The sequence below is a fragment of the Thunnus maccoyii genome, chromosome 20 (assembly GCF_910596095.1).
Source record: "Thunnus maccoyii chromosome 20, fThuMac1.1, whole genome shotgun sequence".
NCBI lineage: Eukaryota > Metazoa > Chordata > Actinopteri > Scombriformes > Scombridae > Thunnus > Thunnus maccoyii.
The window spans coordinates 5,804,842-5,820,701 of NC_056552.1; the positions used below are offsets into that span (position 1 = coordinate 5,804,842).

The 15,860-nt window shown below is 41.0% G+C and overlaps 2 protein-coding genes across 10 annotated transcripts in view; one reads left to right on the forward strand and one right to left on the reverse strand.

Annotated features, from left to right (window-relative positions):
- The window catches only part of LOC121886755 (rho GTPase-activating protein 44-like), a 105,701-nt gene that overhangs the window by 87,882 nt on the left and 1,959 nt on the right, over nt 1-15,860 (forward strand). For 2 of the 6 annotated variants that reach the window (XM_042396997.1, XM_042396995.1), the window contains exons 15-18: nt 615-706; nt 1,582-1,762; nt 9,487-9,602; nt 11,054-11,437. In XM_042396997.1, the coding sequence (XP_042252931.1) occupies nt 615-706; nt 1,582-1,762; nt 9,487-9,602; nt 11,054-11,437 (773 nt within the window). Of the gene's footprint in view, nt 1-611; nt 707-1,581; nt 1,763-6,315; nt 6,508-8,008; nt 8,540-9,486; nt 9,603-11,053; nt 11,438-13,439; nt 13,493-15,860 lie in introns of all 6 variants that reach the window. The other 4 variants (XM_042396996.1, XM_042396994.1, XM_042397000.1 and 1 more) reach the window with 3 other exon arrangements.
- LOC121886756 (testis-expressed protein 47) overlaps nt 1-15,860 on the reverse strand; it is a 68,055-nt gene that overhangs the window by 40,468 nt on the left and 11,727 nt on the right. For 2 of the 4 annotated variants that reach the window (XR_006092838.1, XR_006092837.1), the window contains exon 9: nt 11,336-11,416. The gene's annotated coding sequence lies outside the window, so the exon portion shown is untranslated. Of the gene's footprint in view, nt 1-10,416; nt 10,453-11,335; nt 11,445-15,860 lie in introns of all 4 variants that reach the window. The other 2 variants (XR_006092836.1, XR_006092839.1) reach the window with 2 other exon arrangements.

Consider the following 15,860-nt stretch of genomic DNA (forward strand, 5'->3'; position numbering starts at 1 on the left):
CTTTTCTCTAGTGTTTTAGTGACTGTGGCTGGTTGTTATCATGCTGGGGTGGGTGCAGCAGCTCTGCATCCTCCTGTTCAGCCTAGAAATCTGTTTTTCATGCAGTAACTCGGTGGATGAAGAAGACAGACAGATAAGAGAAGGACTCCGTATCCACAGGGATTCTCTCATCACAGCTCAGCTTCTTTTTCTCATTTTTCTCTGCAGAAAAAAAAAATTGAGCTGCTGATTTTCATGATGCTGCTCAGAGCTCAAAGTGCTACAAGTTCTAATAACAAAATGGCCAGCAGGCACAAAGCTCCAACACATCTCCAGGAGGCTATTCTTATCATACAGTACATTCATGATGGTGACTTAGCAGTTTGGGAAGGGTGAAGGACACCTCCTTTATATCTCTGTGTAAATCTTACAAACTTTTTATCCCTCTTTAACTTTTAATTAGTATTTTAATAGCCCACATTTTTGAAATGGCTCTAATTTTCTCTTTTTAATGTGTCTGTAATATCATGAAAATGTGTTAATCACAGCCTGAGTGTTAATTCTTATGATCCAGACAGCTACTTTTCCTCTATGTCCAATCATAAAAGTCTCTGTCTATTTTCTGTCTGCAGCAGCAACATCACAGAGATGATGACGACAGTTTCCCTGCAGATCGTCGGCATCATCGAGCCCATCATCCAACATGCCGACTGGTTCTTCCCTGGAGGTAAGGAGGGATAATAGAGGAGGAAATAGATATAGTACATGTACTACAATTTTGAGGTACTTGTACTTTACTTGAGTATTTCCATTTGATGCTACTTTATACTTCCACTCCACCACATTTCAGAGGGAAATATTGTACTTTCTACTCCACTACATTTATTTGACAGCTTTAGTTACTTTTCAGATGAAGATTTGACACAATGGATAATATAACAAGCTTTTAAAATACAACACATTGTTAAAGATGAAACCAGTGGTTTCCAACCTTTTTGGCTTTTAACGTCTTACAAAAAGCAGTGTGTAGTCGGGGTCACATTTCACATGTCTATGAGTTGTTAACAGCTCCACCAAATAGTGATTTTTCCCTCTAAACTTCTCACATGCTTTCATTTCAATAAATGTTCAAATGATCCAATATTTCACCAAAAATCAAAGATTAGAGAAAAAGTCCAAAAACTGAAAATAGATTTGTGTATCAGAACTTTGTTTTTTCTTCTTTCCTCTCCCATTAATCATCTCACGACCCCTCAGATTTATCTGGTGACCCTTTGGAGGGGCCCGACCCCTAGGTTGGGAACCACTGGACTAAACTAGCTAACTGTAGATAAAGTAGTGTAAACTAGCTCCACCTCCAGCAGCTACAACAGTAACATGCTGCTCTAACACTGATGCTTCACTATTAATAATCTAATGATGTCACATATAATAATATATCAGTATTATTATTTAGTATTTCTACATTGATGTAAACTTTTACTTATCTGAGTACTTCTTCCAACACTGGAGAGAAATACCAAGGCTTAAGAAAGTATACAAAGATCTATTTATGTTTCTGCACAAAACAACATACTGAATTGTTTCTTCTGTCTTTCTTAGAAATTGAGTTTAACGTCACGGGGAACTACGGTAGCCCCGTCCACACCAACCACAATGCCAACTACAGCTCGATGCCGTCTCCGGACATGGAACAGATGGATCGTAGGCAGAGCGACCAGAGCCGACGGCCCCTCAGCGTCGCCACAGACAACATGATGCTGGAGTTCTATAAAAAAGACGGGTACGACATATTGCAGTTTAAATATGAGGATAACGGTGCACATTTTCAGGCATTCATGGTGTTGCATTTGATTGTTCACGTGAAAAGTGACAGGATGAAAAGAACGAGAATGAAAGAAAAGAGCTTCAGAGAGAAGTCCTCCACACAGCTGACCAATCATGGCACAAAGAGCGGTGTGTGAATATCGGCTCGTCATTTTCTGAGAGTTAAAGAAATGGTCGGGCAAGCACTTATTTCAGAGTATGCAGGCTCCTTTACACTCATGTTGCAATCAATCAGCAACCTCTCTACCTCTGCGATGCACTTACAGCTTCATTCAGGGCGGATCCCAACTGACAGCTGAGCTGACATGTTAGCTTTACATTTTTTCTAGACAAGGTCACAACGAGGCACGTAAAGTTTCCACATGACTGCCTTTTGACAGGGTCGTGCGTGTGGAGTAAGAATGAGAGAATTCCCGCGGTGATTACCAAAGTTTCATGTGAGAAGTGACTCCGGTGAAAAGCTCAGTTTCACTATGAGGTGGACAGAAAGGAGAGTGCATCACTCTTTATCTGCAGTACCTGCCTTTAAGCTTTTTATGTAGCCTAGAGAACAGGGAGACACAGAGAGAGATGACATTTAGTCTGTGAAATGAGGAATCTGACAATCCTCACACTGTGGAGGAGGATTAGCTGAAAACCAGTCTTCGGTTTTCTTTCTCTTTCTCTGTCCGTCTCTGTGTCTCTTTCTTTAATGCTTTAATTCACTCTCGGTCTTATCAGGCCCTGTGGGTAGTCTGAGCTCTGCGGCCGTGGGACCACAAGTAGCCTGCCTAATTAAACCTGGACCGAGTGTGTGCTGGGTCTGATCAATAGAGCTTCGCTTTCAATAGCAACACTCCTCAGAAGCAGCGGGCTCAGCACAGCGAGACTTCTGCTCCTTTGAAAGAGAGGCTGTCTCAGTTTTTATGTATTTAAGATGTTGGATTGGACACAGCTGAAACTTAACGGCAGAATGTGTAGGATTTGTTTGGCTGTGGTTTGTAAACACAACAGCGACAACGACACCACAAGCGTGTTATGTTCTTATAGAGTCCCTGCACCTGTTATTGGCTGGCGGGCTGCATTGAAGCCCAAAAACATCCTGAACACAGCAAAATAAGAGAATACAGTCGGAGGGCAGAGTCTCCGCAGATATAGACACTGCCACACACTTCTAGTGGGTCGTAAGTGATGATTGAGAGGGATTATTTTTGTAAGAGTCTATACAATGTTTTTTTTTTAGTAAAATCCTACTCATTCTGCCTTTAACTTGATAGTCACATTTAAATGTTTTACTTAGTGCACATCCCTCTTAAAAGTTAATTGATGTTCAGACACTAAAATCTTCTCCTCTGGGGATCCGTATCCCCGTAATGTGAGGGATAAAAACGTTCTATTAAATCATCATTGCTGTCTTTATCTTTATACGCAGCCTGGACAGAGTGTAACACGTACAAGGTTACATACAGGGCAGAAAAAACTACAAACGGTGTGAAAGTGAAAGAAAATAGTTGGACGTTTTTATCTTTAACGTGTAAAAGATTAGGTCATAAAATATCATTTTAAACTTACGATGGAAATAAATAGCAGTTTAAGGATTTTTACGACTCTTGTCTCTGCAGAAAATAAACTATATGGCCATTAGTATGTGGACACCAGGACATTACATATCCTAAACCAGGGGTGTTAATCTGCTGCTATAACAGACTCCACTCTTCTAGTTTCAGGCTTTCTACCAGATTTTGGAACCTCGCTGCAGGGAATTTTTCCTGTTCAGCCACAAGAGCATCAGTGAGGTCCAACACTGTTGTTGAGCAATAATGCTGCGTTCATGTCATATGGGATTGATGGGAAAGATGGGAAAGATCCTCATGTTTACTGCTTGCGAGCATTTATTAGACAACTCAGACAGACAGAGTTGGTCGAGTGATGATTAAAAATACTGTGCACTGACAATATACTATAACAGTATATCCGTTATATCTGTGGGTTTAATCACCATGAATGATGGACTTAGGCTGACATGAGGCATCCCTGTTTGCTACATTTTCAAGTACTTCTGTACTATTAAGCACTAAGTCTGATATATCGACGCTTTCAGAAAACTCAGAGTTTCCCAGACATAATGACGACTTGGAAGTTGGCGTGAACAACAACTCTGATATGATGTTAAGGTCTGGCTCACATTCTGCATTGTAATCAGCAATATATTAAAAAAACTGCATCTCAAGACAGTGCCCTGTTCATTCCAATGATAGTTGCTCAATAGACATACAGTACCAGTCAAAAGTTTCTCATTCAAGGGAAACTTGAAACTTTTGACTGGTACTGTATATGTAAAAAACGTTTTTGTACATGCGGCTTTTTGAGACGTTTCAAATTTCATTGGACCTAATGGCTCAAATTTTGATAATACAGAGTAATTTCTGGGGTGTTAATCTGATTTTTTTTCTTTACAGCAGTTTGTGTTGTAATCACTACATATGGGAAAAAAATCTTTTTGGCCAGTGAGTATCTGTGACTACACAACCCAGCTCTGGTTCTGGGAGCTTGTTTCCACTTCATCCCAAAGGTGTTGGATTGTGTTTTGATCATGGCTCTGGGCCAGTCAAGTTCTTCCACACAAACCTGGGAAAAACATTTCTTAATGGACCTGGCTTTGTGCACAGGGGTGTTGTCATATTGAAACAGGAACGGGTCTTCCCCAAACTGTTGCTGGAAAGTTGGAGCTGCACTGTTGTCTAAATATTATTGCATGCTGTAGCATTTAGATTTCCCTTCATTGGAACAAGAGAGCCCAAACCATAAGAAACAGATCCAGATAAAAAAAAGTGCATGTCCACATACTTTTGGCCATATAATACCACCGACTCTCCGCATGATGTACTGGTATGTCATCATCACAAAGAAACCACACTAATGAAAGAACCACTGTTTTGGGGGGATTGTCTTGAATTCATTAGGGAAACTTTGACCTAATTAGGGCTAAATGAAGCAATAATTTTCTCTCATGGTTGAAGCACTTCAGGGAGAGCACATTTCACCCCTCAAATCGCTCTCCTCATTACACTCAGCATGACTCGCATCCCCTGCAGCCCCCCGTCAGGACAGCCTTCCCATTCCACTCTGCTGCTCCTCCATCTTGGCTCTTGTCTCAAAAGTTTATCCTGCCAAAGTTCCGTCGCCGCTTTGATAATGATGCTATTAATGAGCCCGGGGAGACTCTGTCCCCCATGATCTTTGCTCCTGTCCTCATTTTGCTTGTCTCTGTTTTAACAATGCAGCATTAGGAAGATACAAAGGTACAGTATAGATCCTTTTACTCCAGTCATCCTCCCATCGGTCTGTTCATCATGTCTGTCTCAGCTGCACGTTGACAGGAACTGTCTCTCATTCGTCATGTGTGTTTAATGCTCCGGTCAGGTCTGCCTGACACTTGGACTCCTATAGTTCAATGTCTCCTGCAGAGAGAGGGCTGACAAATGGGTGACATGAACAAAGCAGGCCTTTCTCTCTGTGTTTACTTAAGCAGCATCTTTGTAACGTCTGGCACTGGATAGACTTGTTCAGCCTGTGAGTACAATGGCCCCTTCTTGTGCAGTCTTAGCCAACATTACGGTTAAGTTAGCCCCTGTTTTTCCTCTCTGTAAAGGAATAGTTTGACATTTTAGGAAATACGCTTATTACAATATGTAGCTGGACCCAGCAGCTTGGTTGCTGTATATATTTACCATAGAGATATGAGAGTGGTCTTCTCATATGACACGGCGTTTCAGCCATGATTTTAAATAAATACAGCCGTCAACACAGGCCACTTAACAGCTTACGTTTTACCTGAAGCATATTTTTATGCTTCAAGTATGTTTTTTTTCTGTTTTACCAACTAATAACTCCAGTAATTGTCTGGTGGGCTCTGAGCACTGCCAAAATGCCAGTGACCAACACTCAATACTGCGCCTGAACGCATCCTGTGTAGACACATACGAAGCACTGAAGCTGCTCTGCTTTCGTGCTGCTTTTCCACTGTGCAACTTTCAACAATAGAACAAATAAGCAAATTTCCCAAAATGCCAAACTATTCCATTCAGTTATTTCTTTGGCCTGAGAGGAGCAGTTATGATGTCAAGGGGACTAAAACATGCATCCTATTTTTGTTCATTTCATTCAAACTGCTGCTGTGTTGCAGTTACCAAAAATGTTTACATTTCACTCATACACCATTATCATAAAGGAGAATGTGTCATAAAAAAGGGGATAGTAGAGTAAATGTTCTTGCATGCTGTGGATCATAAGTGGAACCATACAAGGCTTTATAAGTGAAGCACAGTGACCCTAGAAGCTGATCCAGGGTCAGGCCTTTTTGAAGCACTAGTGGTGTAGATGACGGACAGAGAAGCTGATCCCTCTCCAGCAGCACGCGAGGGGCAACATCACCCCGGACGATCTGTTTAGGGTGTGGAAACCTGACCCCCTGAACCAACACACGCCCTCCTTTGATTTGATTGGCTGTGCATCTCTGTCCCACTGCAGCATGGGTGTCAGGGTGATGGACACTTCTTGGGTGTCACGCAGGGGCTCTTCTTCTACGCGTAAATCCTCCTCCACGCCACCGAGCGTGCATCCCCCCTACCCGCCCTCTGACGCTCTCATCCCCGAGCAGCCTGGGGAATTCTCTGCTTCCCCCTCCCCCACCCCTCCTCCCACTAGCAGCGACCGAGCCAGGTAAGGCTGTTGTGCCCCGTCCTCCTGTTTCACCCCCCCCCTCCCACACACCCCCTCACCACCTCCCACCTGCTGCTGCTCCCCTCCCCGCCGCGTGTGCTGCTGCGTCCTGCAACTGACAGAACAGCGCTGTCTGCTCTCCCACGTCTTCTTGTCTGTTGCTGTTTTCCCCTCCAAACTGCTCATCCTCTCACCTCGTCACCTCTGTGTGAACCCTGCTGTCTCGCTCCCGATGAAGCATGTCATTTCATACTTTGTGACTGCTCTTTAAGTTTCTTTGTTAAATATTTCTCATCCTTGAATGTGTAGAGTCATGTGTGGAGTTCATTTTCTGCTTGAGTGGTGATACTGTGTATCATATGGTGCAAGCAAAGACTTTCACTTCTGTTGAGTTTTGCATAATAAAATGTAGGAAAAGTTGAGGAAAGTTCATCTGTAGTTCAGTAGAAATGGCTCATTGCTGCATGTGCATGAATGATCTGTTTTGTTTTTGCCATTAGTCCAAGCATCATTAACAGCATAACAGTCCATTGTCGCAAGGCCCTGCAATGGATGAGGTGATTGACTTTTCTGTTTTATTTCATTTTCGTGATTTGAAAAGACTTTCATGAGCACCTATTCTTTATTTTCTTTGTGCTGTTCCCTCTGGAGCCCTTACTTCTCTTCCTAACACAGTAATTAGTATTCGCCTGATTTCCCTCCCTCATAATGGACCAAACTTAAAGGATAAAGCTGTCAATTTTCTATATTTTTACATGTTGTCAACAAATCTCATGTGCAGAGCCAAACCAATAATGAACTGATCTACTTACAATTATAGTTTTTGTACCTGAAGCCTGATACATCCTGACATATCTCTGTGCTGTAGACCTCCATTGTTGTCCAAAAACTATTAAAAATACATCAATGAGCCACACTGTTGCACTGGGTGACATGTTCCTTCGCCACAAAGGCAATGGCTGCCGTAGTTAGTTTAGAAACTGCACCAATTTGTCAGAGAACTTCAGAATAAAGTCAAGAGGTCGTGATATGGAGCACAACAAGCTAGCAAAGAACTATAAACAGATCCTGGTGTCTGCTGTACAAGGAACTGCTCTCTGGAGACTGAAAATGTGATCGCTGTTATTAGTCTTTGGAGCTGTTTCTAGACAAACTAATGTGACCAAGCTCTTCATGATGAAGGAACATGTTTCATCATCATTGATGTGTTTTTAATAGGACGGAGGTCTACGGCACAGAGCAATAAGATATATCAGGCTTTGGACACACACACAATACTTGTAAGTAGGATGAGTTAATTGTTGGTTTGGTTCTGCACATGAGATTTGTTGACAATAAGAAAAATATAGAAAATCGCCAGCGTCATCCTTTAAACTTATAAATCAATATATCCCATTTCTTGTTCCTTTAGATACTAATGAATTCATCCACTTTAACAGCTTTTCAGCCTCTGAAGACCACCACAGTTCCCCATGAAACTTTGGTATTTTTATCATTGCAGCTCGGATGATGCATCCTCCAATTGGTCGGACTCCTGTTATGCCTACCCCTCCCCTGAGGAGGAGAGACCGCCTCCCCCTTACCCTTCCTCCTCATCTTCCTCTTCCTCCTCCTCTTGCTCGTCCTTCTCGCTCCCTCACCACCATTTCTACACCCGTGCACCTCCGGGTATGCGTCCCGTCGCTCCCAGTCCCGAATCCGTGCCTCCCGGCCAGTCCCCTCCCCTCCGCCGCTCTGGCTACAGCCCAGCCTCACTCCCCCACTCCCTTTGCCCCTCCCCTCAGCAGCTTGACGTCAACTCCAACCCCAAACCCAACTCCCTGCACCTGCCCAAACAGGCCTCCCTGTCCGACGCTCCGCATGCGCCCCCGTCCGAAACGAATGGCTCCACCCTTTACATCAAACCCCCGCTCGTTCTTACTCGCCACGATCTGTTCCTGAGCTCCCCCAAACCCCCCAACACCCCCCTCTCTGCTCCCCCTCCATGGGCAGCCTGTGCCTGTAACCGAGAGAGAGGAGCCAAGCCGACTAGGTAAATACAGAACCCTGCTTAACTCGTTCGTACAATTCACACACAAATGAAGAGAGGCCCCACAGGGACAGCATGAGAGAGGGATGATGTGAGGAGAAAGAGGGATGGGTGAGATTCAGATACTCCCGACAGCTCCGCCCTATGTTCTGTCTTTTTAATTCCCCTTTGGTTTTCAATCCGTCAGTCATTGAAATCAATCGTTCTTTAGGATTTTCATTATCAAATCCATCTTTAATTAAATAGCCATGTATGCAATCCATAACTTTCCATGTTGCCAGGATATTCAGGAGCCGGTTGCCAGGCAACAAAGGAAATTCAAAGCTTTCGGTGAATACCATTATAAAAGTGGGCGTTAATGAGTCATGCCAGTGGGCCCAGTCAGCCCTGAGTTGTGCACTGCAAGATCAGACCTTCACTATGAAAACACACACACACACACATACAATGATGCATGTTTAAGATGGAAAGCAACATCAACTAACAAAATTACCATGGTGTTTGATATTGGAAAAATGCCCAAAGACGTTCATCTGCATTTATCCACCCCGGCTTTAAATCCTCGCAGCTTCAATCATCCATCCATGCCTCATCTGCTGAAAGTCAGAGCCGGAGACTGTCAGTCACTCAGAGTATAAACTGGTTATGTTTTGAACTTTAAGCCCTTTCCCCATTGGCATTCTGGCTGCACTGCACTGTAAAAGTAAGGAAAATCCATTAAGCCATCAGGGTTTATTTGGGATCTTTTGAACTGTTTCTGCTGCACCGCAGTATAGACTACACATCCGTCTGCAGCAGTGGTCACTCAGGCAATTTGACATTGAACTATGGGTGCTCATATTTTTTTTAAAGAGATTCATGGAAACAGGGTTGACATTATTATTAAAGAGGAGTGAGATGAACAGGACAGCATGTGACTGGAGCGTGTTTTTCTTTCTTCACTCTCTCAGTACTCTAAAGAACAAGGAGCTGTCTCCGGTGATCGGACAGAAGGGAATCCAGGGGACAGTGACCTCTTGTGGACAGCCGCAGCACTCTGAGCACAGCCCACACACCCTGAGGAGAGGTAATCAGGCCTTTGTTTCTTGTATGAGTCACTGAATCCATAACATCATCTATCTGTTAATCTCATTTGAAAGCCCCTTTTCAGACATGCAGCTTGTTAAGTAGATTCTGTTTGCTGGCAATTTCCAAATTTAGTTAATTAATCGATTTGTCGATTGACAGAAAATGAATCGGCAACTATTTTGATAATCGAATAATCATTTTAGTCATTTTTTTAAGCAAAAATTTGCTGGTTGCAGCTTCTCAAATGTGATGATCTGAGGCTTTACTGTGTTATATATGACCTGAATATCTTTTTTTTGGACTGTTGATTAGACAAAACTAGACATTTGAAGACATCATCATGAGCTGTACAAAATTATAACAGGAACTTTTCAATATTTTCTGACATTTTATACAGAAAACAATTAATCGAGAAAATAAGGATTAATAGACAATGAAAGTAATTAGTTGCAGTCCTAGTTTGAATAAGCGTCAAAGTCACTTTTCTGTAACAGTCATGATGGCAATGTTACCAAGCTGCAATCATATCAACATAAAGGCTACAGCAGCACAAGGTTAAATAAACAAAGAGACATATTAAAGGTCCCTCTCGTACCCCCGGTCTAAGAAAACTAATACATTTGTTATTCAATTATTTTCTCTAAATCTCTAAATCAGCTTTATAAAATTCAGTTTAAAAGAACAACACTGTAAATGAGCCAGATTTAAGTTGTAGGGATCTTCTCATGTCAGATCAGTCTAGAAAATTGTTTTCATTCATTGTTTCAAAAGAGGAAAAAAAGAAAAACTAGGAAAACTGCTATAACTCTTACCTGTCTTGAACGTCTGCCATCTTACCCTCTTTCTTCCTGAGAGGACCACGATGAAAATAAGCTTTTAGCTTTATTGTTTTTTATCCTCAACAATTCAATTGTATGTCGGCATTGGCAGACTGCAGTCTTGTATATACTTTGATTGTTGTCAAATAAATCTATCATCATGTCATTTATCCCCTTAATGTTTCAGCTTGCATTTAAGCTGACTGCTTATGATATAAATATCCATCAAAATGCTTTCCATACAGTGTGTGAGAAAATAAGATGCCACAACCTAACATTTTGTCATTTTAACTGTCAGATTGTAGGCTATAAAACAGGAGAAGCAGAATTACAGATTCTACTAATGAATGCTCACATTAACGAGTAATTTTACTGGTGGATCTACAGGGTTGATTAGACTAGTGAGACGCATCCCTCGATGATCATTAATTAACTCTAAAATAAGTTTTAAAATCCATCATTTATGCAGCCAGACAACTGATAACACGTTTTTTTTTCCTTCAGATAATTATTTTCCAGCTCAGTGCCGTTCTCTAACAGCACCTCTGCTCCATCTGGTGCATCAGCTGAAATATCTTGCAAGTCTTGCAGTTCTGTCCATAACCTTTTTGGGTTTTTTGTGTCTCCACAGCAAAGAAGCTGGCCCCAATCCCACCTAAAGGCCCGTACTGTCAGACAGGAGCCATGTCCGACCAGTCGACAGGTCAGCCGTCTCCAGTCAGCCTGTCACCCACTCCTCCCAGCACCCCCTCCCCATACGGCTTCAGCTACCCACAGGGGTACGCCACCATCGGCTCCCCGGGACAGATCCAGATGGCTACCACACCGTCTCTCTCCTCCCCGCCCTCGCTGGCCGGGACTCTCACTAAGGCCAGGCCGACACCCAAACCGCCCCGGCAGAGACCCAGCTTACCTCCTCCACAGCCCCCCACCACTCCTGGCAGCAGTCCCCAGCCTCTGGAGCATTCAGCAGGTCTCCTGGATGGTTTATCTCCTGGGGAAAGCATGTCCACAGGTAAGGTCTTTAAAACAAAAGAGGATAACATTTCACTACATGTGTGCACCTTGACTGGACCGCTGTATTTAAGGATTGCTTTGAGGCACTTCATTTCTAAGATCTTTGTACTTCTACTTTATTACATTTTCAAAGAAATGAATGTCCTTTTAGTAAACTACATCTATCAGAGTTATATTGTATTTTGCATAAATAACATGGAATAAATTAATTTATGCTGTGCACTTCAATACAACATCCACAATCAGCATTGCTTGACCACCAGCTTTTACAAGATAACGTTAATAATAGATCAAGGATATGAAGCCCCTTTTCACTGAATTACAAGAAACACATTTAAAACATGTATTTCAACTTATAAACTTACTCAAGTACTTTTGATAAGAAACTAATTTCTATTTTTGATGAAAGATTTTCTTTATTTGGCAGTTTGTTGATATTTATATGTTAAAGTAACAAAACTGCACATTTTGTATAAGTATATACATATATATATATATATATATATATATACAAGGATATAGAGGAACACGTTTTCAGGACAGTGGAGTTATATTGCCAAATTATTTATCAGATTGAGATATATATTCATAATGGAGTGAAGGGTTTTAATATAACAAGGAATTCAACATGACAAAGCTCATCTGAGAGCATAAAATATTCCATCAATGTAGTGTAGAGTAACACATTATATATCATCTAATATATACACCTAAACTTCACTGCATACTAATTAAAGGTCTGGTGATATTCTGTATTTTTTACTGTAAACAAATCCCATGAAAAGACCAAAACCAACAATGATTGATCAGACTAACAAGTATCGTCTGATATATCTTATTCCTCTGTGCTGTGGACCTCCGTTGTTGTCCAAAAACGATTAAAAACACATCAATGAGTCACGCTGTTGCACTGGGTGACATGTTCCTTCATTACCATGATCACACACACTGTAGTTTATTTGACTCAATCCCACACACACCATCTTGCTGCAAGAAATACTCACTTGAGCCTGAAATGTAGGTTCATCCGCCACTGAAAATAGTCACTAACAAATGCGCAATTTCCTCCTGTTTGAGTAACGTTTGCCAAAAACTACAGTGCCCAGCTGTTTTTGGAAATCACTGAGCCTTCTAAAAAATGAATCTATATATTTGTAACCTGTTTTTAAAGCATCTTCAGTAGTTTTTGCATCTTCAGTAGTAACCAATGACTCGGGACTGAGTGCCACAGAAAGGGTAGTAAAGTCAGAAAGTATTGAGTGAAGGACACCAGTGGTGGAAGAAGTACTTAAGTAAAAGTAGCAATACTACAATGAAGAAATACTCCACTATAAGTAAAAGTCGCGCATCAACAGTCTTAATTAATAAAAAGTACATCAGTATTAGCAGCAAAATGTACTTGAAGTATCAAAATAAAGGTACTCATTATGTAAAATGGCCCAGATTAGGTCATGAAATACAGTATCAATCATAAACTGTATACATTATTGGAATATAAATACGGATTCTGATTGACATTAACGTTGTCATGGGGAGCTAATACATAGTATAATTATTACAAATTATACCGTTGGGTAGTCAGATCTACAACAATGGATATTTTATAAAGTGATCATATGTTTTACATATAAAATATTGATCTGAAAAGTAGCTACATGTTGTTACTATAGCTGTGAAATAAAGTTGAGCACCTAAAAATAAAATACCTCAAAACTGTACTGCAGAGTACTTGAGTAAATGTACTTTGTTAGATTCCACCACTGACTAACACATTATTGGTCTTTTGATGGGATTTGTTGACAATAAGACAAATATAGAATAACCAGTCTTATCCTTAAGGTAATAGTAACTTTATCAGGCTGATTGGTCACTTTTGGAATCTCAACATAAATCTGCACTAAATTATATTATTTGTTGGCTGTTGCTGGATTCTCATCATCACTGGTAGTTTCTAACCATGTTTTTTGTCTGATTTTCCCCTCTTGTTGACTCACTTACAGCGGTATGAGGCGAGAGGTTCAGTGTGATTCTATTTGTGAGAGGGACTTTTAGGGTAAGCAGGAGTTCCTGTGCTAAAGTCTCACCTCCCCACCCTTCCAAACCCCCCTCTATGCCATCCTGGCCCCAACACGGAGCCGGTTTACAGTAGGGTGAAGCTGCCAGCAGATGCAGAGAACGATTCACTGCTCAATGGCAGCTTCTACACCCTGCTCCTTATGTTCTTATACATGACTTCTCCATGTGTATAAACCAACATGAACTACTGTGTTCAGTCCACCTCTAACCCATTTTGTTGGCCTTTGCATGGTGGCTGAGACTGATGCGATGCATGGCTTACATGGGCGTGTCGGACCGTCCAGTCTAAGCAGACCGGGGCGGAAGCTGCAACCTTTTCTTCCCTTAAGATTCCCACCCATAATGCCCTGCTCCGGCTGCCCCTTCACTTCGGCTTTGACTGCCTCCTCCACTCCCCCCCACACACACTCCCACTCCCACTCCACAATGTTGTGCCTCACTGCCCACCGCTCCTCCTCGGTCAACACACTTCCTGTCTGTTCAGTGTCCAGTCGTCCATCACACTCGTTACACCGTGGATGTCATCATTCTCACAAGAGAGGCAAAGAAGTAGCTGTTATTTGTATCAAACTGAGGTCAATGTGTTAGTTTATACATAAGTATAACTAACTAAATTGATCTTGTGCTTTTGGGTTTTGACAGCGTGTTTATAGAATTGATTAGTTGTCGTTTTTAATGCTCATTGATCATGTCTGAATCAGGTTTAAGCATTATGGGTGCACGATATTGACATTTCTGCAAATATCCAATACCGTCTATTATTTTAGCCAACATAGATGCTAATAGTGATACTCGCTGCACCACCACATGTACACTGTAGTTTCCATCAGTGGAGTTACCCTGTCATTACACTGTACAAACTAAAAATCACTGGGTCAAAATTTTACCCAGTTTGGGTATATATACAGTATATATAGCACCAATGCAATATTAGGTTAACTTTACCTAGAACATCGGTTATTTTGACCCAGTTTTACACACAAAAAGCTCAAGTTTTAGCTGAAAACTGTCACAAATTTATTGTTTCTCCTATAAAATGATGTGAATATGACATTTAAAAGATACTCAAGTCATTAACAATCATTGACAAACAGTGACATGTACTGTAAATTTAAAAACAGTAGAATATAACAAGGTTTAGTTTGGGTAAACAACCCGACAATAAAATAAAAAAATACCACTAAAACTAGGTCAAAACAACACCTCGTCTTGAGTGGCTTTCTATGTAAGCCACTATGTTGGTGCTATATTGACCCAAATTTGGTAAATTTTGACCCGGAGTGTAACTTCTGCAGATGCAACTGTCTAAAAAGCAGTGCTTGATTATTACAGTCCTGATTTATTACTAAACATGACACCATATCCGGGTGTCTGCAACCACTGAGGATGAATTACTTAAATTCAAATGTATTAAGCATTAAGTTTGACATATTATATATTATATCATATATTTTGGCTGCAATATTTCAATATTTTATTGTTGCTTTTTTCATTCCATCATTGAACACAGTATTTCCTCAAGTGAAACTTGAAAATTTTATGCAACATTTTTGCATAAAATTTTAACATTGTGCTTTCAAAATTGGCTTGACATTACTACATTAAAACAGAAATGTCCTACGTTTGTACTGGTAATTAACAAATTAATAATCCACATACAGTACACTACATGGCCAAAAAAATGTGGATACCCCTATCCACATAGATATAGATATATTTTATCATTGTCCTCATGGGGGAATTGTTTCCACAGTGCATTAGAGTACATGTACCTCCAAAACATAGACAGATGTGATGTTGTGAATAGCGGGCAATGGAATTTAAAACCACTGTAGCAGATGGGACACAACTTCTCCATCTAATTGTCCTGTATCTAGATTGAAAAATGAATTGATGAAGCACACAGGGTCATGTGCCACACAAGTGATGGCTCTGACATTAAGATCTGAGAGATTGGGGGCATACTTTTGTGTACTTTTGGACTGGGGCAGTTTTTTTGGCAGAAGATTAACACCCCTGTTTTTGGAATGACATGTACAACAATCACATATGATTGCAATGCTCATGTGTCCACATACTTTTGGCCATTTAATGTATTAAATTGGTACAAAACACTGAGATTGAGTAGCATTTATTATTATTGTCCAGTATAATAAGGTAGCAGTCATATCATGCAACCCTGTCATGCATTTTTTTAATTTATTCATACTGTAACTCTGGTTTGGACCTCTGATGACCCACATGCTGTGTGTGACATCATCCAGCATCGATGAACCCACATCTGGAATGATCTGTTTCACTCAACACATCTGTTTCTATTCAAATTAACATTGTGGGGGTTTTTT